Raw genomic sequence first — 24,501 nt, 5'->3', positions numbered from 1 at the left:
TTTTGGGCTCCATTGTGGTCGTAAGTCAAGGACTACTTATAAATGCCTGAAATAAAATATACAGATAGTCCTCGACTTACAACCATTCGTTTAGTGACCGCTCAAAGTTACAACAGAACTGGGAAAAAAAAGGGATTGGCTGTAGTTGCTCCTCGGCCTTTGGCCCTATTGCTCAAGCCCCCCCTCCCGCCTCCAGTTCTCCCCCTCCTCTCTTCCGCTACTCCTGATCAAGCTTGCATTGTCTTCCCAGACCAATTTGGGTGCCCTTATCCGAAATAGCCGAGCCGTCTGCTTTCCCTTTTATAGCCAGGTTGCTATTGTGCGACCTGGTATGTGCGATGCACGACGGGGAGGGGGGCTTCGGGTTGGGGCTGGAGGCCAATTGACACCCGCCCTGACATTCAGGGGCTGGGAGGCGAATAAAGACCCTCGCCAGGGGACTCTCAGCTGCTCTGCCTTCTGCCCCTCGACGTGACCAGTTTTGCCTGCCTGTGGCCCCTTCCCCTGTCTCCGGCACGATGCCCCCCAAAAAACCTGAGCCGAAAAAAGCTGAGCCCAAAAAGGAAGAACCCAAGCCCGCCCCGAAACCGGCTCCTCCACCTGAGCCAGAGCGCAAAGAAGTGGAGTTTAATCCAGCCAGCATCAAAGTAAGGGGCTTTTTTTAAAAAAAAAACAGGAAACCTAATTTATCTGGGGGTGGGAGAGGGTTTTTTTTTTTTTTTAAGAGATGGATTGATGTAGGGGCAATGGGGTGTCTGCCTCCAGTGTGCTTCAGTATAGGAGTCTGGCAAGCAGGCAGGTAGCAGCGGTTTGGGATGGATGACCTCAATCCCTTGAGGTCATCCATCCCAACCCGCTGCTACCTCCCTGCTCTTAAGATCCGGCTCTTAAGATTCTTTGCTAAAAGGTGTGGCCGATTTACAGAGCAGCTTCCAGCCTGGTTTCAACTCTGCTGAGATTTTCTAGGCAGCTTTGATTTTGCCAGGAGTGACAGAGCAGCCATTGTCAATGGTCACCTGTCTGTCGGTCTGTCTGTCTGTCATCACTCTATATTTCTCTCTTTGTGTCTCTCTATATCTCTATCTATCATGTCTGTCTGTCTGTCTGTCTATCTGTCTCTTTCTCTCTCTTTCTCTCTCTCTCTACATATATATTCTGTCTATCGTCTATCATTTATGTGTCTGTCTGTCTGTCTGTCTGTCTATCTATCTATCTATCTATCTATCTATCTATCTATCTATCTATCTCTTCATCGTCATCTCTGTATTTCTTCCTCTTTTTCTCTTTCTCTATCATTTCTGTCTGTCTGTCTATCCATCCTCTACTCTATCTGTCCTGCCTGGCTGCCTGCCTCTCTCTCTCTCTAGATAATCTCTCTCTCTCTCTCATCTATCTATCTATCTATCTATCTATCTATCTATCTATCTATCTATCTATCTCTTCATCATCATTATCATCATCTCTGTATTTCTCTCTTTGTCTCTCTATATATCTCTATCTATCCTGTCTGTCTGTCTATCTATCTGTCTCTCTCTCTTTCTCTCTCTACATATATATATATTCTATCATCTATCATTTATGTGTCTGTCTGTCTATCTATCAATCAATCTATCTATCTATCTCTTCATCGTCATCTCTATATTTCTTTCTCTTTTTCTCTTTCTGTATCATTTCTGTCTGTCTGTCCATCCTCTACTCTCTCTCTCTCTCTCTCTATCTGTCCTGCCTGTCTGCCTGTCTCTCTCTCTCTATCTAGATAATTTTTCTCTCTCTCTCTATCTATCTATCTATCTCTTCATCATCATTATCATCATCTCTGTATTTCTCTCTGAATCATCCCCCTCTCTCTCTGCCTCTATCATCCCTCTCTGTATCTCTCTCTCCATCATTCCTCTGTCTGTCTGTCTTTCATCTCTCTGTCTTTCTCTCTTTCTATCCTCTCTCTCCTTCTCTGTCTCTATCATCTCTGCCAGAAATTTTGGCGTCCATTGTGGTCGTAAGTGGAAGACTACCTGTATCCCCCTTAAATATTCTTTGAGCAGACGGACCAGTGAGTTTATTACGGATTCTGCATCTCATCAGGATTTGAACCTGGAACTCTTTCCTTCTAAGCCAGCCCTTTCACCCCTTATGGCTTTCTCAACCCCTCTCCTTGACTCGTGGGGAGACAGTGGGGTGTAGCAGTTAAAAACTCTGAGCTTAAAAACGAGGAAGATTCAGCTCCGCCTCCTTATTTTTTCCGGCATCTGATTGGGTGCCACGGCCCAGCCTACCTCGCAGGGGTGTTAAGGGGATGAAATGTGGGCAGTGTAAAATACAAAGTACATTTTAATTTTTTTATTTTAATTTCTATTCATCGATCACATTCATTTCGCGTGGCAGGAGCAAAACATTAAAGATGATGGAGATAATCACAATTTCTTTCTTGTTTGTTTGTTTGCTTTTTTTCAAACCAACCAGAGCAAAGAAGCAGGATATTTGCAGGAAATGCAGTCACAATTCTATAATTTGATCCCCGGGCCTGTTGGGGCCGCCATTTTGACTTTTTTGACTCCCTGGCAGTCAGTTTGCAGGGAGGAATGGCAGCTATTTGGCACAGACTCTTAACAGCCGACAACTGCTGGGGGGTGGGAGGGAGAGGGGGCATTGTCTTCCAGATTACCTGATGCCTCTTGGCTTACCTTGACCTTTGTCGCTGTCCAAAATAGAACCATAGTTTATTAAGAGAACCATCAGCACATTTTCTCCATCACTGAGCCCCCTCCCTCAGCAGCTTCTCTTGTATCCCCGTTGCAGCTGTCCTCTTTTTGTCTCGATAAAACGGGTGGGGGGAGAGTTTGTGGGGAAGGGGAAGAAGATGATGATGGAGGAGGAGGAGGAGGAGGAAGAAATGAGAATGAAAAGAAGAAAGAGGAGAAAGGAGAAGATAGACAAGGAGGAGAAAAAGAGGAGAAGGAGGAGAACAGACGAGGAGGAAGAAGAGAAAAAAAATGAAAAGACGAGGAGGAAATAGAGAAGGAAGAGAAGGAGAAAATGAGAATGAAAAGGAGGAGGAGGAGAAAGGAGAAGATAGACAAGGAGGAGAAAAAGAGGAGAAGGAGGAGAACAGACGAGGAGGAAGAAGAGGAAAAAAATGAAAAGACAAGGAGGAAATAGAGAAGGAAGAGAAGGAGAAAATGAGAATGAAAAGAAGGAGGAGGAGGAAGGAGAAGTTAGACAAGGAGGGGAAAAGATGAGAAGGAGGAGAAAAAGAGGAGGAGGAGGAGAAGGAGGATAAAGGCAAGGCGGAAGAAGAGGAGAAGAATGAAAAGAGGAGAAGGAGACAGATAAGGAAAAGAAATGAGAAAAAAGAAGAAGGAGGAGAAAAAGATGAGAAGGAGTAGAAGGAGTAGATACATAAGGAGAAGATGAGAAGGAGAAGAACAGACAAGGATGAAGAAGAGAAGAAGAATGAAAGGATGAGGAGAAAACAGGAGGAGGAGGAAAAAGGAGATAGAGGAGAAGAATGAAAAGATGAGAAGGAGAAGAACATAAAGGAGGAAGAAGAAGGAGAAGATGAGGAAGAGAAGGGGAAAATTGAGGAGGAAGAACAAGAGAAAGAAGGAGAAGAGAAGGAAAAAGAAAAGATAAGAAGAAGATAGAAAAGAAGGAAAGAGAAGGAACTGAAGGGGAAGGAGAAGGAGAAGAAAAAAGGGAAAGGAAGGAAGGAAGGAAGGAAGGAAGGAAGGAAGGAAGGAAGGAAGGAAGGAAGGAAGGAAGTTCCCCCCAATCTCCCAATTATCTATCAACCCCAATGGAAAATACTTGTTGGGTTTTTGCATTGTGTGTCCCTCGGAGGAATGTGAAGGTGTGTATTTAAAGGCCAGTTTTCATGCTTAAGACAGAACTAGAACTCACTGCCACCCAGTCTCTAAATTCCCCACTTATCGCAAACTGGAAAAGTAACCATAAAAACATTGGACACGGATAAACAATGAATCAAGGCTAGTCTAACTTTTTTTTAAAAAAAACTTTCTTGACCTTCTTCCTACTTCACCTCACAGGAAATCCCTCCCTGTTGTGGTTGTCGTTGTGTAGAAATTTTGCTGGCACCTGGAAAAAAACAAAAAACACCCACTGAGTCAGTTGGAGATGGCAGAGCGTGGAATACTCATTCGTTCTGAATAAACACGACTGTCCTGTAATTATTGCTCCATTTAAAGCAAAAATTAGCTGCCATCAGCTGTTTTGGAGCACAACAATCTGGCTTCAACAAACATCAATCTGGTTTCCCTTTTATTGAATGTGTAACTCTAATTAAACCTGAGCGCATAATGTCATAAAATAATTCGTATTTTTATTTAGTGCGCCCTTCGATTTTCGTGCAATAAATGGCCTCATTTCTCTGGTGCGCCAAAAAAAGCAAACTCTACATAACTTTTCCAACTTATTAATTTAATTTCCACGTGAAAAAAAATAGTCCAGGTAGATTTCTCCTAGAGCAGAAATAGGCATTTTAGGGGGTCCCCCCGGGCTGCATCCAGCCCTTCGGCTGTCCCTGGCTGGCCCCTGTGTGATTTCTCAAAAATTTGAAATTTAATGTAAATAAGTGTATGTTATTTAAGCCAGACAACTGCACTGGTTCTGGAGATAGTCCTAGGTTTAAAACCACACCAAAATTTCTGTTACTAAGTGAGTCCATTGTTAAGTGAGTCTTGACCCATTTTACGACCTTTCTTGCCACGGGCGTTAAGTGAATCACTGCCGTCGTTAAGTTAGTCACACACATGTTCAGTGAATCTGTCTTTCCCATTGGACTTTGCCTGTCAGAAGGTCCCAAAAGGGGATCTCGTGATCCTCCCCGGGGACAACTGCAACCGTCATAAATAGGAATCAAGTTATGCCAAGTATAACTTTGAACGGTCACTAAACGAATGGTCGTAAGTTGAGGAGTAGCTATATTTCTTTTGCTAACATTGACTTACCTGCAGTGGACCCCTATTTACGAAGGGGCTGCAACCAATCCAGATTTGGGAAAATTTACATGCCTGGAGTCAAAAATGAGAATGGTAACAGTAACGGAGTTGGAAGGGACCTTGGAGGCCATCTAGTCAAAGCCTCTATTCACGCAGGAGATCTGTACTAGGGATTCGAACCACCAAACTGCCGACCTTTCTGATCTACCTAGTCTCACAAAAAATCTACCCAGACTCACAAAAAATTAGCTTAAAAAAAGACACTGCACAGATCAAAATTCTGCAAAATTCTGTTTTTTCTCCGAGCCGTGAAACTTTTTATGACGCTCTCGCTGTACGTTGCATGGATTTTATTATTAAGTGTGTATTAAGTGTTGATTCCTGGAAAAACCTCACAAGACAGAAAGGATGGGGGACAATTTCTGGATAATTTAATTCTATCCTGTTTTAAGGCGTGACTAATTGAGTTGGCCTCTTCTTCCATTCTTTTTTTTTGCAGTTAATTCGGAGAGATTTTGATGATAATTCTGTAATTGAGGAAGGCTGGAGGCCTGAGTTCATTAAAAAAAGAAAAAATTGGAAAGCAGTGATTGGAGAGGCTAATTTGCAAAGCAATTAAGTTTGGAGAAGTCAGTTAAATCAGTGTGGCAACTTGAAGAGATCGGACTTCAACTCCCAGAATTCCCCAGCCATTTGGTGGACTTTAATACTTTCTCTTTCTCTCTTTCTCTCCTTCTTCCTTTCCCTCTCTCACTTTGTCCCTTTCTTTCTTTCTTTCTTTCTTTCTTTCTTTCTTTCTTTCTTTCTTTCTTTCTTTCTTTCTTTCTCTCTCTCTCTCTCTCTCTCTCATTCTTTCTCTTCTTCTCTTTCTCCCATTCTTTCTCATTTTCTCATTTTTCTTTCTTCTCTTTCTCCCTTTCTCCCTCTTTTTCTCCCTTTTCCTCGCTCTTTCTCTTTTTTCTCTACTTCTCTCATTCTTTCTTTTTCTCTCTCTCCCTCCCTTTCTTTCTCTTTCTCCCTCTCTTTTCCACTTTCCGGCTCTCCCTATTTCTCCTTTTTTTCTCTTCCTCTTCCTCTTCCTCTCCCTTACTCTTTTCCTCCCTTTCTTTCTCTCTCTCTTTCTCTCTCTCTCTTTCTCTCTTTCTCTCTTTCTCTCTCTATGTTCTCTTTCTCCCTTTCACTCTCTCTCATTTTTTCTCTCATCTCTCTCTCTCTTTCTCTTTTCTCTCCACTACTCTTGTTCTCTTTCTCCTTTTCTCTCTCTCTCTCATTTTCTTACTTTCTCTCTATTTCTCCCTTTCTTTCTCTCTCTCTTTCTCTCTCTCATTTTCTCTTTCTCACTTTCTCTCTATCTTTTCTCTCCACTTCTCTTATTCTCTTTCTCTCTCTCTCATTCTCTCTCTCTCTCTTTCTTTCTCCCTCTCTTTCTTTCATTTTCTCTCTTTCTTTCTCTCTGTTTCTCTTTTTTCTCCCCTTCTCTCTCTCCCTTTCTCTTTTCTGAACAGGGGAAGGGGCAAACTCAGCTTGAGGCAAGGGCTAATTTTAAATCAGGGCAGATGGCCATTCCTGACTCCAGGCATATAAATTTAAAAAATGCTTAAGGGGGGAGCAAATCCTTTTTTGAGACAGGGAAGGAATCCTTCTTAGCCAACATTGTTATTGAAAAAAACACACAGACACAAAACTAAGTTGGAGTTGAGTTTCTGCGGAGAAAAAAGGAACAGAAAGCAGAGATAGCCATCTGCTCGGCAGGAATCTGAAACAGATTTTTGAACTGCATTAGCAAAATAACTCAGCTTTGTCTAATGGTTCACATTTCTGAGCAGGGTTGTACAGTAGTCCTCGAGTTATGACCACAAATTTGAGCCTCAAATTTCTGCTGCTAAGCTAGATAGTTGTTAAGTGAGTTTTGCCCTATTTTACGACCTTTCTCATGTTGTTAAATGAATTGCTGCAGAATATGTTAATTTAGCCACATGGTTGTTAAGCGAATCTGGCTTGATTTTTATTCATCGGAAGGTCGCAAAAGGAGATCACGTGACTCCGGGACACTGCGACCGTCATAACTGCGAGTCAGTTGCCAAGCGTCTGAATTCTGATCATTTGACCATGAAGATGCTGCAATGGTCGTAATTTTGAAAAACGGTTGTAAGTCAGTACCGTTGTAACTTTCAACGGTCACTAAATGGACTTTTGTAAGTTGAGGAGTACCTATAATTTTCCTTTCCTGCTCCTTAATGAAATTTTCCAAGCTGTAGAACAGATGGGGAATTTATTCTTCTTACAATCGATGGGGTCCTCTTACAGACCAAAGGTTTGCACCAAATTGAAATTTATTTATTTATTTATTTATTTATTTATTTATTTATTCCTTCCTTCCTTCCTTCCTTCCTTCCTTCCTTTCTTTCTTTCTTTCTTTCTTCCTCTCTCTTTCTCTTTCTCTTTCTTTCTTTCTTCCCTTTCTTTCTTTCTTTCTTTCTTTCTTTCTTTCTTTCTTTCTTCCACTCTTTCTTTCTCTTTCTCTTTCTTTTTCTCTTTCTTTCTTTCACACTTTCTTTCTTTTTCTTTCTTCTTTCTTCATTTATTAATGAAATGTATTGGCTACCCATGTCATATCCAATAATGTTTTAAAGACATTTATACATTCAAGGCCCTAAAATCAATAGAAATTTAAGAGCACCAGGCTGGAAAACATTGAGAATAATATTGTAAAAAAAAAAAAAAAAAAAAATTCAGGTAATCTCGTCTTAGAATAATTTGTTTAGTTACAATGACACTGAAAAAAGTGATTTTAGGACTGTTTTTCACACTTACCACTGTTGCAGCATTCCCCCATGGGCATGTGATGAAAATTCAGACGCTCGACAACTGACTCATACTTATGACGGTTGCAGGGTCCCAGGGGTGTGTGGTCACGTGATCCCCTTCTGACAAGCAAAGTCAACGGGGAAGCCAGATTCACTTAACAACCATGTAACTCAGTTAAAAATTGCAGTGATTCACTTAACAACTGGTAATAAAGGTCGTAAAATGGGGAAAAAATCAGTAAACAAATTTGTGGCTTAGCAATGGAAATTTAGGGCTCAACAGAGGGCCATAAGTTGAGGACTACCTGTAACACCACTATTAAAATGCACCCAAGAAATCCTTCATGTATGACCACAATGGAAGACAAAATATCTACTGCTAAGCTAGATGGTTTTTAAGTGAGTTTTGCTCCATTTTATGACCTTTGTTGCTACAATGGTCCGGACGGTCACTAAATGAATGGTTATAAGGCGAGGACTCCCTGCACCTTGTCATGAATAGAATAGAATAGATTTTTTTATTGGCCAAGTGTGATTGGACATACAAGGAATTTGTCTTTGGTGCATACGCTCTCAGTATACATAAAAGATACGTTCGTCAAGAATCATAAGGTACAACACTCAATGATAGTCATAGGGAACAAATAAGGAATCAGGAAACAATATCAATATAAATCATAAGGATACCAGCAACAAGGTTACAGTCATATAGTCATAAGTGGGAGGAGATGGGCGGTGGGAACGATGAGAAGACGAGAAGATTAATAGTAGTGCAGACTTAGTAACTAGTTTGACAGTGTTGAGGGAATTATTTGTTTAGCAGAGTGATGGCATTTGGGGAAAAAATTGTCCTTGTGTCTAGTTGTTCTGGTGGGCAGTGCTCTATAAAAGGTTGCATTCGGGTTTCCCATTTGATGGGAAGTGTGAATAATCCTCTTTTTCTCCCCTTCTCTTTCAGTTGGAATTCAATCATGATCAAATTGAAGGTAAGGGGCTCTTATTTTCTTTTTCCACCCGTAATTAAGAGGTTTTCCTAATTAATTAATTGCTAATTACTTCCAGTAGTTCAGCCTCAAGGGGCTCTTGACATGAGCATCCTTCACTAACAAAAGAAAAAAAACAACTGAAAAAGGGAGTTTATCAAGACGTAGCTGTTAATACAGGTAATCCTCAAATTATGATGACTCATTTAACGACCGAAGTTACAATGGCATTGAAGAAAAGGGAATTTACTACCGGTTCTCACACTTACGACAGTCACTTCATCTCTGGGGTCACAGATTCAATCACTTGCAACTGCATTTGGGGGATCAGGATTTTCTGCCGGTAAGCAAGGCAGTTGTTAAGTGAATCACGCCCAGTTTTTACGAGCTTTGTTGCCATGGCTGTGAAGCAAATCACTGCAGTTGCTAAGCAAATCATGTGGTCGTTAAGCGAATCTGGTTTCATTATTGACTTTGCTTGTCAGGTATGCATATGCATTAGTTCCCGCAAGTTTGGCTTTTCTGGAATGCGGCCCTGACGAGCATGTGCGCGCGATGTTTCCGCGCGACGGTTCGCCATCACTGGTATAAGGTTTCCTGCCTAAGCAGGGGGTTGGACTAGAAGACCTCCAAGGTCCCTTCGGACTCTGTTATTCTGTTCTGTTCTCTTATGCATATTCTCTATTCCATTCCCTATTAAGTTAAGTTAATTGTCATCGCACCTCGTACAATGAAATTAAATGCCATCTTCCGTGTACATTATAACTATAAAAATAAAACACAAACACACATCCTTCGCATTCTATACAATGGAATCGAAAAACCCTGATTTGCATTTAGTATTGCACTATATAGTAGAATTCAATAGAGTTTTACTGCCCTGGGGTAGAAGCTGTTTTTTCAGCCTATTTGTCCTTGTTTCTATTGCCCTGTACCGTCTGCCAGATGGTAATAGTTCAAAAAAAAAAAAAGGGGGGGTGAGATCCAGGATGAGATGGATCTTTAAGGAGGTTTTGAACTTTTTTAAGGCAGCGGGAGCTATAAAGCTCTTCCAGAGAGGGGAGGGGTCAACCCATGATCCCCTGGGCAATGGCGTTGACCCTCTGGAGCGCTGTCCTATCTGCCGCTGTGCAATTGGCAAACCCGACACAGGTGCAGTAAGTTAAAATACTCTCTATGGTGCAGCGGGAGAAGGTCACCTGCAATTTTTCATTCAGTTGTTGTTTCCTGAGAAGTCTCAGGTGGTATAATCTCTACTGGGGCTTTTTTGACCAGTGCTGCATTCTATTATTCTATTCTATCCTATTCATTCTGAATTCTATTCTATTCTATTCTATTCCATTCCATTCCATTCCATATTTTCTATTCTATTCTATTCTATTCTATTCTATTCCATTCCTATTCTATTCTATTCTATTCTATTCTATTCTATTCTATTCTATTCCATTCCTATTCCATTCCATTCCATTCCATTCCATATATTCTATTCTATTCTATTCTATTCCATTCCATTCCATTCCATATTTTCTATTCTATTCTATTCTATTCTATTCTATTCTATTCTATTCTATTCTATTCTATTCTATTCTATTCTATTCCATTCCTATTCCATTCCATTCCATTCCATTCCATATATTCTATTCTATTCTATTCTATTCTATTCCATTCCATTCCATTCTATTCTATTCTATTCTATTCCATTCCTATTCCATTCCATTCCATTCCATTCCATTCCATATTTTCTATTCTATTCTATTCTATTCCATTCCATTCCATTCCATTCCATTCCATTCCATTCCATTCCATTCCATTCTATTCTATTCTATTCTATTCTATTCTATTCTATTCTATTCCATTCCTATTCCATTCCATTCCATTCCATTCCATTCCATATATTCTATTCTATTCTATTCTATTCTATTCCATTCCATTCCATTCTATTCTATTCTATTCTATTCCATTCCTATTCCATTCCATTCCATTCCATTCCATTCCATTCCATTCCATATTTTCTATTCTATTCTATTCTATTCTATTCCATTCCATTCCATTCCATTCCATTCCATTCCATTCCATTCCATTCCATATATTCTATTCTATTCTATTCTATTCCATTCCATTCCATTCTATTCTATTCTATTCTATTCCATTCCTATTCCATTCCATTCCATTCCATTCCATTCCATTCCATATTTTCTATTCTATTCTATTCTATTCTATTCCATTCCATTCCATTCCATTCCATTCCATTCCATTCTATTCTATTCTATTCTATTCTATTCCCCTTTCTTCATTTCTATTCTACATTCTATGTCACTCAATGAAGGCAAATTCTGGGACTTGAAGTCCACGCCTCTTAAATCATGCTGGCTGGGGAAATTTTTTTTATTTTTTATTTTTTATTTATTTTATTGAATTTATATACCGCCCTACTCCCGAAGGACTCAGGGCGGTGAACAGCCATAGAATAAAACATATAAATTTAAAATAAAATAAAACGAATTAAATAATTTGGCTGAACCAATTTTAAACCCCAGTAATTTAAAACCAAATTTAAAATTTCCATTTAAAAAGGGGAGAGGATTTAGGCCAGGCCAGCTTGATAAAATAGAAAGGTCTTAAGCGCGCGGCGGAAGGTGCGTAGATCCGGGATCCTCCGTATCTCCGGGGGGAGCTCGTTCCAGATCGTAGGTGCCCCCACAGAAAAGGCCCTCCCCCTGGGGGCCGCCAGTCGACATTGTTTGGCCGACGGCACCCTGAGAAGCCCCTCTCTATGGGAGCGTACTGGCCGGTGAGAGGCTACTGGTGGTAGCAGGCGGTCCCGTAGATAACCAGGTCCTAAGGCATGGGAATTGCTCTACTTCTCTTAAAGAAGGCTGGGCGGGGGGATTATGGGATTCGAAATCCGTCCCGCTTAAAGCCTGCTCTCTCAAGATTAAGGATTTCTACCTGCTCTGAATGTTCTGGGATATCTACGATGCTTCTTCATCTTTCACATTGCAAACTCCTTTTCAACTTTCACCGGAGACATCCGTATTCTGACTCTACTACAGCTAGACTTCCTTCCATCGATCGAACGCGCCCGTCTCTTCCTGCCTATTTCAAGCGCCCTCACCCCAAAACCCACCACCGGCCATGACTTGCTTGGCAGTATTGGAAATTGAGGCAGGCAGAGAAGCTGGGAGTGAATTGATCTCCGGATGAGCAACACGGAGTGTAAATCGATATGCTGAGATGAACAATGGCAGGAAAGGATCATATTGAATTTATTTATTTATTTATTTGCTTGCTTGAAAAAAGTTGTTTTGAGAGCAAAACAGAATAACAGAGCGGGAAGGGACCTTGGAGGTCTTGTAGCCCAGCTCCCTACTCACGCAGGAGACCCTACAATCCGTACTCAGCGTAACATCATTGAGCCAAAAATTTCCATTGTTAAGCGAGACAGTTGTTAATTGAGTTATGCCCTATTTTGCGACCTTTCTTGCACGAGTTGTTAAATGAATCACTGCCGTTGCAAGTTCCTTCGTTCCTTCATTTCCCCATCCCTTCCCTATCCTTCTCTCTTCCTTCCTTCCTAGCTCCAGCCTTCCCTCCCTCCTTCCCTTCTTCTTTTCTTCCTTCCTTCCTTCCTTTTCCTTTTTCTTTCTTTCTCTTTCTCTTTCTTTCTTTCTGTCCTTCCTTCCTTCCCTTTCCTTCCTTCCTTCCTTCCCTCTCTCCCTCCCTCTTTCTCTTTCTTTCTGTCCTTCCTTCCTTCCCTTTCCTTCCTTCCTTCCCTCTCTCCCTCCCTCTTTCTCTTTCTTTCCTTCCTTCCTTTCCTTTCCTTCCTTCCACCCTTCTCTCCTTCCTTCCCTCCCTTTCTTTCTTTCCTTCCTTCCTTCTTTCTTTCCTTCCTTCCCTCCCTCCCTCTCTTTCTTCCTTTTCTTTCTTTCCTTCCACCCTTCTCTCCTTCCTTCCTTCCTTCCCTCCCTCCCTCTTTCTTTCTTTCTTCCTTCCTTCCCTTTTCTTTCCTTTCCTTTCCTTCCTTCCTTCCTTCCATCCCTCTTTCTTTCTTTTTCTTTCTTTCTTTCCTTCCTTCCTTCTTTCCTTCCTTCCCTCCCTTTTCCTTCCTTCCCTCCCTCCCTCCTATCTATCTACCAACCAACCTACCTACCTACCTATCTCTCTCTCTCTTTCTCTCTTTCTCTCTTTCTCTCTTATCTCTCTGTCTATCTATCTATCTATCTATCTATCTATCTATCTATCTTTCTTTCTTTCTTTCTTTCTTTCTTTCTTTCTTTCTCTCTTTCCTTTTTTCTTTCCTTCTCTCTCTCTTTCTTCTCTCTCTCTCTCTCTCTCGCTCTTTCTTTCTCTCACTCTCTCTCTCATAGCTGGATAACCAACCCCCCACTATGCAGTGCCCTTCATCTAATTATCAAAGTCGCCCTCGTTTACTTCTTCACGGCTTCTGAATGCCATGATATTTCAAACGTGGCCCCAGAGCCATTTATCCACGCAGGACCTGTGGAGCGGCGGCAGGAGGAGGTCTTGGAAGATTTTGCCTCTGTTGTTGGGGTTACCTGGGACAAAAACCGTTTTGTAATTTTATTTAGTGCTGCTCAGTCCCTCAACCTACTGAGAATCTGTTGTGCGTGTAAATGTCAAGAACTAGAGCAAAGCGATTAACGAATCGAAGAAAATAAGGGAAAGCAGCCAAGCTAGAAACATCTGGCTTGACAATTATAGGTGCAATTAATCCTCGACTTACAACCGTTCATTTAGTGACCATTTGAAGTTGCAATGGCACTGGAAAAAGGGACTTACGACCGTTTTTCACTCTTACGACCGTTGCAGCATCCCCATCTGATCAAAATTCAGACGATGGGCAACTGACTCGTACTTATGACGGTTTGCAATGTCCCGGGGGTCACGTGATCTGCTTTCGTGAACTTTGGACAAGCAAAGTCAACAGGGAAGCCCAGATTCGCTTGACAACCATGTGACTAACTTAATAACCGCAGCGATTCACTTAACAACGATGGCAAGAGAGGTCGCGAAACAGGGCAAAACTCAATTCTCAATAAGAGCTGGGGAATTTAAGACTCAGAATGCTCTTGAACTTTGCAAAGCTTCAATATCCCAAATTTTATGTTTTTCTGTATCTGAGATTTGCAGAGGTCCGTGGCCCTGCTTTAAGCTAAGTAGGAAGATGGGGTTTTTTTTCCCTGTTTCCCACATTCTTGGGTTGGACAAATCTCATTATCGTAAACTGGGTGATCTGTCATTTTTCCCTCCCTTTCTTTCAGTCGTAACCATCCCCCCAGGGACTTCGAAATGAGATGGAATGAAAATAGAGCCGATAATGAATCCAACAGCAAAGTTTTTCAAACTTTCAAAATGCAAATCACATGAGAAAGTTCAGAGAAGTTGTAATTTAAGAATTATTATTTTTTTAAACAGGAGTTCAAAACACACTGGAAATATATAACCCCTTATTTATTTACTTATTTATTTATATTTCCTATTTATTAATCGCCATTTCCCTCAATGAACAAACTGAAATACAGGAAGTCCTCAACTTACAACCATTCATTTAGTGACCGTTCAAAATTGCAACAGCACTGAAAAAAGTGACTTATGGCCACTTTTCACACTTAACGACCGTTCTAGCATCTCCACATGATCACATCATCAAAATTCAGATGCTTGACAACTGATTCATATTTATGACGGTCGCATCGTCCCGGAGTCACGTGTTCCCCTTTTGCGACTTTTTGACAAGCCAAGGCAAGGGGGCAGCCAGATTCGCTTAACAACGGCGTTACTAACTTAACAATTGCAGGGATTCACTTAACAAATGTGGCAAGGAAGGTCATAAAATGGGGCAAAATTCACTTAACAGCTGTCCCAACAGAAATTTTGGGCTCAATTGTAGTCATATGGGTATAATGTTGGACAATTAACCAGTTCTGGAACTGGTTAATTGTCCTTACTGTTAGGAAGTTTCTCCTTAATTCCAGGTTGCTTCTCTCTCCTTGATGAGTTTCCATCCGTTGCTTCTTGTCCTGCCTTTTCGTGCTTTGGAGAATAGCTTGACTCCCTCTTCTTTGGGGCAGTCCCTCAAATACTCAAATACTGCCATCATATCACCCCTAATTCTTCTTTTCATTAAAGTAGATTTCCCCAATTCTTTGTCTATTTAGCCTCCATTCTTCATACATTTTAGTATGAGCCAGCGATCTGGTGCAGCTGCCAAAAAAGCCAACACAGTTCTAGGCTGCATCAAGAGAGGGAGAGAATCAAGATCACGTGAAGTGTTAATACCACTTTATAAGGCCTTGGTAATAAGGCCACACTTGGAATACTGCATCCAATTTTGGTCGCCACGATGTAAAAAAGATGTGGAGACTCTAGAAAGAGTGCAGAGAAGAGCAAGAAAGAGGATTAGGGGACTGGAGGCTAAAACATATGAAGAACGGTTGCTGGAACTGGGTATGTCTAGTTTAATGAAGAGAAGCACTAGAGGAGACATGATAGCAGTCTTCCAATCTCTCTGGGGCTGCCCCAAAGAAGAGGGAGTCAAGCTATTCTCCAAAGCACCAGAAGGCAGGAAAAGAAGCAACAGATGGAAACTAATCAAGGAGAGAAGCAACCTGGAACTAAGGAGAAAATTCCTGACAGTTAAAACAATTAATCAGTGGAACAACTTGCCTCTAGAAATTGTGAATGCTCCAACATAGGAAGTTTTTAAGAAGAGGTTGGATAACCATTTGTCTGAAGTGGTGTAGGGTTTCCTGCTTGAGCAGGGGGTTGGACTAGAAGACCTCCAAGGTCCCTTCCATTCCTACTATTCGGTATTATACTTTGCAAACAAATTCGTCATGCGAAGCACAATTTTTTTTCCTGATGCTCTTTTGTTGTTTTTCTCAGAATTCAGGGAGGTTTTTGAACTCTTCGACCGGACTCCAAAGGGTGAATTGAAAATCACTTACGGGCAATGCGGGGACGTCTTGAGGTCCTGTGGGCAGAATCCCACCCAGGCAGAAGTCCATAAAGTCCTTGGACGCCCAAAACCAGACGGTTAGTCTCTTCTCAATGGTGTGGAATGATTTGCAGATTGAGTTTTTTGGAGGGTTTAATGCTTAATGACTGCAGTGTTTGTTTAATGACTGCAGGGTTCGCCTAACAACTTCAGCATTCGCTTAACGACTGCAGTGTTTATTTAATGACTGCAGTGTTCGCTTAACGACTGCTGTGTTTGTTTAATAATTGTACCAATCACTTAATGACTGCAGCACTCGCTTAACAACTGCAATGTTTTTTTTTTTAATTTGATTTATATGCCGCCCTTCTCCGGAGACTCAGGGCGGCTTACAATGCATTAAGCAACAGCCTTCATCCTTTTGTATATTTATACAAAGTCAGCTTATTGCCCCCACAATCTGGGTCCTCATTTCACCTACCTTAGAAAGGATGGAAGGCTGAGTCAACCTTGAGCCTTGGCGAGATTCGAACTTGCAGTAATTGCAGGCAGCTGGCGTTAATCACAATGCTATCAGTCTGCTGAGCCACCAGGCCCTGTTCTCTTAACGACTGCAGTGTTTGTTTAATGACTGCAGCATTTGCTTAACAACTGCAGTGTTCGCTTAACGACTGTAGCACTTGCTTAACGACTGCAATGGCTTTCCTCCCTGAGTTGCGAGTGGCTCCATCCCTGGAAGATTCCAAGAAGAGACCGGCCAGCCCTTTTGTCCAAGATAGTCCAGGGTCTTCTGCTCGAGCAGGGGGTCAGACTAGAGGACCTCCGAGGTCCCTTCCAGCTCTAAGAGTTTGCTTTCCAATGTGGCTGGGTGAGCCGTGTGGGTGAAGCGCATTTTTTCCTTCTTTTGGCAGAAATGAACAGCAAGATGCTGGACTTCGACACGTTCCTGCCCATGCTCCAGCACATCGCCAAGACCAAAGACACGGGGACATTTGAGGACTTCGTGGAAGGTCTGCGTGTCTTCGACAAAGAAGGAAACGGCACCGTGATGGGAGCCGAACTCCGCCACGTCTTGGCAACCCTTGGTAAGGCTGGCCCTACGGGAGCTCTCAGACGGGACAAGCCAGAGAGCCTTTCGTGGCATCGTTTTTCTCGCATAGATTTGCATGCAAAGAGGAAGTCCTCGACTTACAGCCACCCACCAGAATCCCCGTTGCTAAGCAAGGCAGTTGTTCCAGGAGGCCAGCTCGATTTTATAACCCTTTTTTTTTTTATTTAAATAACCAGGGTTATAGCAATAGCAATAGCACTTAGATTTATATACCGCTTTATAGTGCTTTTACACCCTCTCTAAGTGGTTTATAGAATCAGCCTATTGGCCCCAACAATCTGGGTCCTCAATTTATCCACCTCAGGAGGATGGAAGGCTGAGCCAATCTTGAGCCTGGTGAGATTCAAACTACTGGCAGTCGGCAGAGTTAGCCTGCAATACTGCATTCTAACCACTGCGCAACATGGAAGGGAGGAAAGGGAAGGGAAGGGAAGGGAGGGAGGGAGGGAGGGAGGGAGGAAGGAAGGAAGGAAAGGAAGGAAGGAAGGAAGGAAGGAAGGAAGGAAGGAAGGAAGGAAGGAAGGAAGGAAGGAAGGAAGGAAGAGCAATAGCACTTAGACTTATATACCGCTTCACAGTACTTTTGAAGCCCTCTCTAAGCAGTTTATAGAATCAGCCTCTTGCCCCCAACAATCTGGAACCTCATTTTACCCACCTCGGAAGGACGGAAGGCTGAGTCCACCTTGAGCCTAGTGAGATTCGAACTGCCAAATTGCAGGCAGCCGGCAGTCAGTAGAAGTAGTACTTCTGCAGTACTGCACTCTAACCACTGCGCCACCATTTTAAAACAAATCAGTGTGGTTGTTAAGTGAATCCTGCTTCCCCCATTGTCTTTGTAGCCAGAGGCCAGCAGGGAAGGCCTTAAATGCCAATCACGTGACTCCAGGGGATGCTGCAACTGACATAAGTTCATGCCAGTGGCCAAGCGCCACGGCTGTATTTATTTATTTTTTTATTTTATATATTTGGTTTTTATAGCTGCCCATCTCAGCAAACAAGTCTGGGCAGCTCGCAATTGAAACATGTATTACAATTAAATATTTAAAAGCACATTAAAACAATAAAAACAGTAAAAAGCATTACAGGTAGTCCTCAACTTTCAACAGTTTGCTTAGTGACCGTTCAAAGTTACATTTTTCACACTTAACAACCGTTGCAATGGTCAGGTGATCAAAATTCAGAGGCTTGGCTAGTGTCTCATACTTATGACGGTTGCAACATCCTACTTAATGACGCTTTTGCGACCTTCCAGTAAGCAAAGTCAGTGGGGAAGCCAGATTCGCTTAACAACCGTCTGGCTAACTTAACAACTGCAGTGATTCACTTAACAACCGTGGCAAGAAAGGTCGCAAAATGGGACAAAGTTCACTTAACAACTGTCTCGCTTAGCAGCATCCATTTTGTGGTCGTAAGTCGAGGACAGCCTGTATTTGCGATGACTGGCCGTCGGTCCCTTTTTTTCAGCGCCGTTGTAACTCCCAGCGGTCACTAAGTGAACGGGTCGTATGTCGAGGAATGCCCAACCTTCGATTCTGCTCTTCCCTATTTGAACCCTAGAAGATGAGTCCTCTGAGCAGAAGGACCGCGGAAGACTTCAAAGGCATGAGAGCCTTCATTAAATTTTGAATTATTTTCCTCCGTTGTTGTTTTTTTTCCCCCCCAGGAGAAAGATTAACCGAGGAAGAAGTTGATAAATTGATGGCCGGCCAAGAAGACTCCAACGGGTGTATCAATTATGAAGGTGAGATGGTTCTTCAAGAGGTGACCTTCTTCTGCCTTTGAGGTTGGGGTTGAGATCAAAGCCGAGCATTGATGTTCACCTTGGGATTTGACCTTCTTGAAAAATGACGAGTGGGGGCCAGATTATAAATCACTTTTATGAGAAAGATCAATATGGAAGACAGGATGGAATAAATGATGGCTCAGGAGTTCCTGCCCAGACTTGGGGACCAGAAAAAGTGGCCCAGTGGGAATATAAATAATTCAGGCCGTCTAAGTGATTTTAAAATCCAGGTTATAGTAGGGGAAGGGAGTGGGTGAGCGGAGGGGGATGTCACACCATCGTTCGTTCGTTGTGCTTCTCGGATGAAAAAACAACGCCAGCGAAATGTAATGAGTTGTGGGATTAGGGGATATAATACCTGCCATGAAACGGCATCATCAAATCTTTTCAAAGGATTCGATTTTTTAGGACAATTAGAATTTAGGGTGCTAAAAAAATTAAAACCCCACTCCTGTTGTTGTAACCTCCGATTGGGCAAAATGGTGTATCGGAGGACAACAGTTTTCGAACTCAGTTACCTCCGAGATGTGACTTACACAATGGGCTCGAAGTCTTGAGAGCCAGGATTCTAGAGAAAATGAAATTTAGAGGAGTTGCGGCTGCTTTAAGGCTACTGACCGCTGCTCCTGCTGTGGTCACGTGATCTTCATTTTGCAATGTTCCGTTGACAGTTTCCCAGTCCGTCTAGCAATCCCTCACTCCCTTCGCCAACCTAGCAGCAGCTATTTACCTGTCTGCTGGGAAGGGAAGGGAGGGAGGAGGAGGGGAAAAGGGAGGAGAGGAAAGGACAGATGAGAAAGGAAGGGAGGGAAAAGGAAGAGACAGAAAGAAGGAAGGATGGACAGATGGAAAGAAAAGAGGAAGAGAGGAATAGGGGAGGGACAGAAGGAAGGAAGGAAGGAAAGGGAGGAAGGAAGGAAGGAAGAAAAGGAAGGAGGTAGGAAGGGAGGGAGGGGAGGGAAAGAAAGGGAGAGAAGGATGGACAGATGATAGGAAAAAAGGAAGAGAAGGATAGGGAGGGAGGGAAGGAAAGATTTCTGATGCTTCCTCTCAGTTCCCACAAGGAAAGTCATTGGGGAAGCCAGCAGGAAGTCAATGACCCAATGGGGAACATGTTTCCTAGTGACAGTATAAAAAAATCTGGACGGGATCTGGGACATTTGGGGATTTATAACATGCAGAAAACTGCCATTCTTGCAATCATTCACCCTCCCTCCCTTTCTCCCCCCCCCTTTTTATTTTAGCCTTTGTGAAACACATCATGGCAAGTTAAAATGGCAGGTAAGGAGGATCCTTATCTTAATTCTTCCCTTTTGCAGCTTTTGTTTACGTATTTTTCCAGTCTGAGGCCTGATTGAGGATGAGATGATGCAGCACGTTCCCCTAGCTCTGCGTATCTCAGGAACCTGCGTTCGTTGTTGCCATTTCTTTTCCCGTCAAACTGAAGGAAATACAGGAAGTCCTCGACTTACAACATTTCGTTTAGTGACCGTTCAAAGTTACAACGGTGCTGAAAAATGTGACACGGACGTTTCTCGCAGCTGCAACTTTTGCAGCATCCCTGTTCTCAGGTGCTCAGATGCTTGGCAACTGACTCATATTTATGACGGTCTAGCATCTCGGGGTCACATGATCCCTTTGGCGACCTTCTGATAAGTCAATGGAGGAAGCTGGATTCGCTTAACAACCACGTTACTAACTTACCAACCGCAGTGATTCACTTAACGGCGCTGGCAAGAGAAGTCATAAAATGGGGCAAAACTCGCTTAACAAATGTCTCTCTTAACAACAGAAATTTTTGGCTCCATTGTGGTCGTAAGTTGAGGACTACCTGTGTTCTCATTTTCCACTGTTGCAGCTACAACAAACTTGGTGATTTCTCCTGAATTGATGTAAATGCAAATTCAAATGCTAAAAAATGAAGCTGAAGCCAAATGAATAATTGGGGGATCATTCAGAGGAATCCTGAAGGAATTCGAATCTAAGATTGAAATCATATGCAGGTATTCCTCAATTTACGACCACAACTGAGCTCAGAAGTTCCATTGCTAAGCGAAACTAGTGATGAAGTGAGTTTTGGCTCACTTTACGACCTTTCTTGCCACAGTTGTTAAGCGAATCACCGCAGTTGTTAAGTGAGTCACACGGTCATTAAGTGAATCCTGCTTCCCCCCATTGGCTTTGCTTGTCAGAAGGTCACAAACAGGGATCATGTGACCCGCCTCCCCCCCCAGGACACTGCGATCGTCATAAGTCTGAGTCAGTTGCCAAGCGCCCGAATTTTGATGATATGAACATGGGGATGCTACAATTGTCATAAGTGTGAAAAATGGTCATAAGTCTCTTTTTTCAGTGCTGTTGTAACTTAAACTTTGAACGGTCACTAAAGGAACTGTTATAAGTTGAGGACTACCTGTACTGCACAATACCTGCCCTCTGGGTAAGATGCACCCAAGACAATTTACATCCCTGCATTCAAAAACAATGATGTGGTCACAGATTGGTCCTCGAATTATGGCCACAACCGGGGTCCGAATGCCTGCCGTTAAGCAAAAGCGGTTGTTAAGTGAGTCAGGTCCGATTTTGTGACTTTTTTGGCCACGGGAGTTGCGTGGATCACTGCGGTTGTTAAGAGAAACAGACGGTCACTCAAAAATGGGTATTTTTGCAACCAAAATCTTCCTTATTGATAATTGTTGTGTCCTTTCACCGCAAACGCTGAAGATGGGTTTTCTCTTATTATTTTTTTTTGCAAGTCAACAACCAGCAAATCTTTGCCCCAGTCTTGGGATGACTCAGAAGCCGTGTTGATATATAGATATATTTTTCCCACCCCTCCTGGGAAAAGTTTGACCCGGCTTTTTCCTGAAAAAATGAAAATGTGTGGGTACATTCCCTAGATAAAAGGAGAGAAAACAGCCAGCATTATCAGTTCCTGTTGTTTGTCCGTTCTCATTTATTTATCACCTCCAAGTTCCTGGTCTTGTTTGCTTAGTGAAATCTGGAATGACTCAAGTTATGACGGGGCCCAGATTGGTGGGATGGAGTTGTTATTTTTTTTCTATCCTCCCAAAGTCCCAGGGAGTGAAGGAATGAAGTGAAAAATCAGGCCAGACATAGCTGTGAAATGCAGGGATAAGCCTTTTTTTCTTCCCTCCTTCTCTTTCTTTTCCATCTTTACTTTTGTCCTTCCCTCCTTCTTTCATTCCTTCCTTCTTTCCCTCCTTTTTCCCTTTCCCTTTCTTTTCCTCCACTCTTTTCCTCCTTCCCTCCTGTCTTTCCTTCCTTTTCCCTTTCTCTTTCCTTCCTTCCTTCTTTCCCTCCTTCTTCCCTTTCCCTTTCTTTTCCTCCACTCTTTTCCTCCTTCCCTCCTGCCTTTCCTTCCTTTTCCCTTTCTCTTTCCTTCCTTCCTTCTTTCCCTCCTTTTTCCTTTTCCCTTTCTTTCTCTTTTCCTCCTTCCCTCCTGCCTTTCCTTCCTTCCTTCCCTCCCACTTTCCTTCCTGCCTCCCTCCCTTATTTCTGCCTATCTCTCCATCCTTCTCTCTCTTTTCTTCCTTCTTCCTCCTTGCTTTGCTTTTTCTTTCTTCCACCTTCTCTCTTCTTCTTCCCTGTTCCTTCCCCCTCCCTCCCTCCCTTCTTTTCCTTCGTCCCTCCCTCCTTTCTTTTCTTCTGCCTGTCTCTCTTCTCCTTTTTCCCTTTCTTCCTCCTCTCTCCTTCTGTTTCTCCGTCCTGTTCTCTATCTTTTCTCCCGTCTTTCCTCCTTTCTTTCCCGTCCCCCTTTCTTCTCCTTCTTTCTCTCCTTCTTTCCTTCCATCCGTCTTCCCCTCCCCTCCCTGTTCCTGAAACCATGCAGCTGAAGCCCACTCCTCACCTCCCACCCCCACCCCCAGGAGGGTTCCAGTTGCTTTTGATTGCCTTCGGTTGACCTCTTTCTTTGCCCTGTGGACACCGTGAAAAATCAAAAGTAGCGTAAGAAATTAAGACCAGGAGGGGGTGAGGATGGGGGTGAGGGGTCCTGGCTAGGCTAAGGGGTCTCCTCTGTCTTGAACCCACAGCCGTCCTGTCCCTTCTGCTCCGGCTGCGCTTTGCAAAGACCGATATTTGTGTTCGTTTGTGGGTCCTTGTTGTGTCTTCGCCAAAAGCTCAGAGATGCTCAGCCCACCCACGGATTCCACTTTGTGCACAGGTCGCAACAACAGGATTAGAGGCAACCATTAGCTTCCTCCGCCCCCGTGTATTTTTGGGACATTCCCCCCCCTGCACGCCCCCCCCCCCACACTCCGCCCCAGTCAACCGCTCACCCGGCTCCATGCCTGGAAAACCGCCAGACGAGAAATTGGCCATTTTCCCAGGTTTTAAGGGTTTTGACTGGGAGCAATTTGGAGAAGATGTGAATTTACTGTTTTCCTTATCTCTCTCTCTCTCCATCATCTGCCTTCCTTCCCTCCTTTCTTCCTTCCTTCCCTCCTTCTTTCTATTCCTTCCTTTTGTCCTTCCCTCCCTCTCTCTTTCATTCCTTCCTTCTCTTTCTTTTCTTTCTTTCCTTCTCTTTCTTTTTCTTTCTTCCTCCTTCCTTTGCTTCTTTCCTCACTCACTCCTTCCTTCCTCCCTTTCTTCCTCTTTTTCCTTCCTTCCTTCCCTCTCTCCATCCCTTGTTTCTTCCTGCCTTCTCTTCTTTTCCTTCTTTCCTTCTCTTCTCTTCTCTTCTCTTCTCTTCTCTTCTCTTCTCTTCTCTTCTCTTCTCTTCTCTTCTCTTCCCTTCCCTTCCCTTCCCTTCCCTTCCCTTTCCCTTCCTTCCCTTCCCTTCTTCCCTTCTTCTCTTCTTCCCTTCCCTTCCCTTCCCTTCCCTTCTTCCCTTCCCTTCCCTTCCCTTCCCACTGGGGAATTCTGGCAGTTGAATTTCATCCATCTTCAACTTGCCAAGGTTGAGAAATACCAATTTTTACTCCTCGACCTTCAATCACAATTAGGGCCAGAATTTCCATTGTTAAGCAAGGCAGTTGTTAAGTGAGTCCCGGCTATTTTTACAACCTTTTCCACCACAGTTGATTAGCAAATACCTGGAAGCCCAGGGAGTGAAGTTGGAGTGGTGGAACCTCAGGAAGCAGAGTAAACATGGAGTAGTGAACTGAGGAAAGTGGAGTAAACATGAATTTCAGAGTACAGAGTAGACATGAAGTAGAGTCTACCTGGTGTATGTTGACTAACTCTTCGTTTTTTGGTTTTCAGGATTGTTTACTTCCTTACGGGACGGAGGTTTTGGATGTCTTCGGATGGACTTCTGTCCTTCTGGAACTCCGCCTAGTTACTCCTCACTCCAACCCTACTATTTTTTCCTGTCCTTCCCGCCTGACTCCTCTGCGGCCATCAACTTGCAAATTGTATCTCCCCAGCCTCTGAAGAAGGCTTCCACTACTCCTCGTAGGGACCTTGCAACATCTAAGTTCTCTGCAGGACGCAATTCGCAACTACTACCTGTAGTAGTGAATGAGTTGTTTACTACTCTGAAAATTGGTCCTTGAAACGATTAAAAGTGCTGAATATGACCCTCTCATGTATCTATTAAGTCTACTTGTTATTAGTAAAAGAACACTTTATTACTATAAATAACCTCCCTGTTGTATCTACCTGATCTACCTATACATGGTCTACCTGTACTAGTAAATGAATGTATTCCAAGTAATTATCCTTGTAATTATGGACAATAGTAACAGTCTACCTATATCTATTACATCTTCTACCCATAGTATGAAAATGAGTAGCTCACTACTATGAATAGTATTTCTTCTATTAATAATTTCAACCATATTCCACCTATTACATTTATCACTGTAATAATACATGTTTAGCTTACTACTATGGGAAATAATCCTGGTAACTTAATAGTTTTCACTCTGATCCACC

At 42.8% G+C, this 24,501-nt stretch overlaps 1 protein-coding gene across 1 annotated transcript; it reads left to right on the top strand.

Annotated features, from left to right (window-relative positions):
• The first annotated feature begins 302 nt into the window (after positions 1-302).
• MYL3 (myosin light chain 3) lies at positions 303-24,143 on the top strand. Its single transcript, XM_034408158.3, has 7 exons — positions 303-647; positions 8,721-8,748; positions 15,652-15,801; positions 16,615-16,788; positions 18,478-18,555; positions 19,842-19,878; positions 23,827-24,143. The coding sequence occupies exons 1-6, from the start codon at positions 519-521 to the stop codon at positions 19,868-19,870; spliced, it is 588 nt and encodes a 195-aa protein (XP_034264049.1). The 5' UTR covers positions 303-518; the 3' UTR covers positions 19,871-19,878; positions 23,827-24,143.
• Positions 24,144-24,501: the final 358 nt, after the last annotated feature.

The sequence above is a fragment of the Pantherophis guttatus genome, chromosome 4, assembly GCF_059756535.1.
Source record: "Pantherophis guttatus breed Tessera chromosome 4, ASM5975653v1, whole genome shotgun sequence".
Taxonomy (NCBI): domain Eukaryota; kingdom Metazoa; phylum Chordata; class Lepidosauria; order Squamata; family Colubridae; genus Pantherophis; species Pantherophis guttatus.
The sequence above is the reverse complement of the archived record's forward strand: the minus strand, read 5'-3'. Positions and strand labels throughout refer to the sequence as shown.

What these genes read in the sequence shown, in the direction of transcription:
- MYL3 (XM_034408158.3), top strand. Translation starts at nt 519, where the DNA reads ATGCCCCCCAAAAAACCTGAGCCGAAAAAAGCTGAGCCCAAAAAGGAA. An exon ending in TTAATCCAGCCAGCATCAAA is followed by an intron (nt 648 to 8,720) that starts GTAAGGGGCTTT and finishes CTTCTCTTTCAG; the next exon opens with TTGGAATTCAATCATGATCA. An exon ending in CAATCATGATCAAATTGAAG is followed by an intron (nt 8,749 to 15,651) that starts GTAAGGGGCTCT and finishes TGTTTTTCTCAG; the next exon opens with AATTCAGGGAGGTTTTTGAA.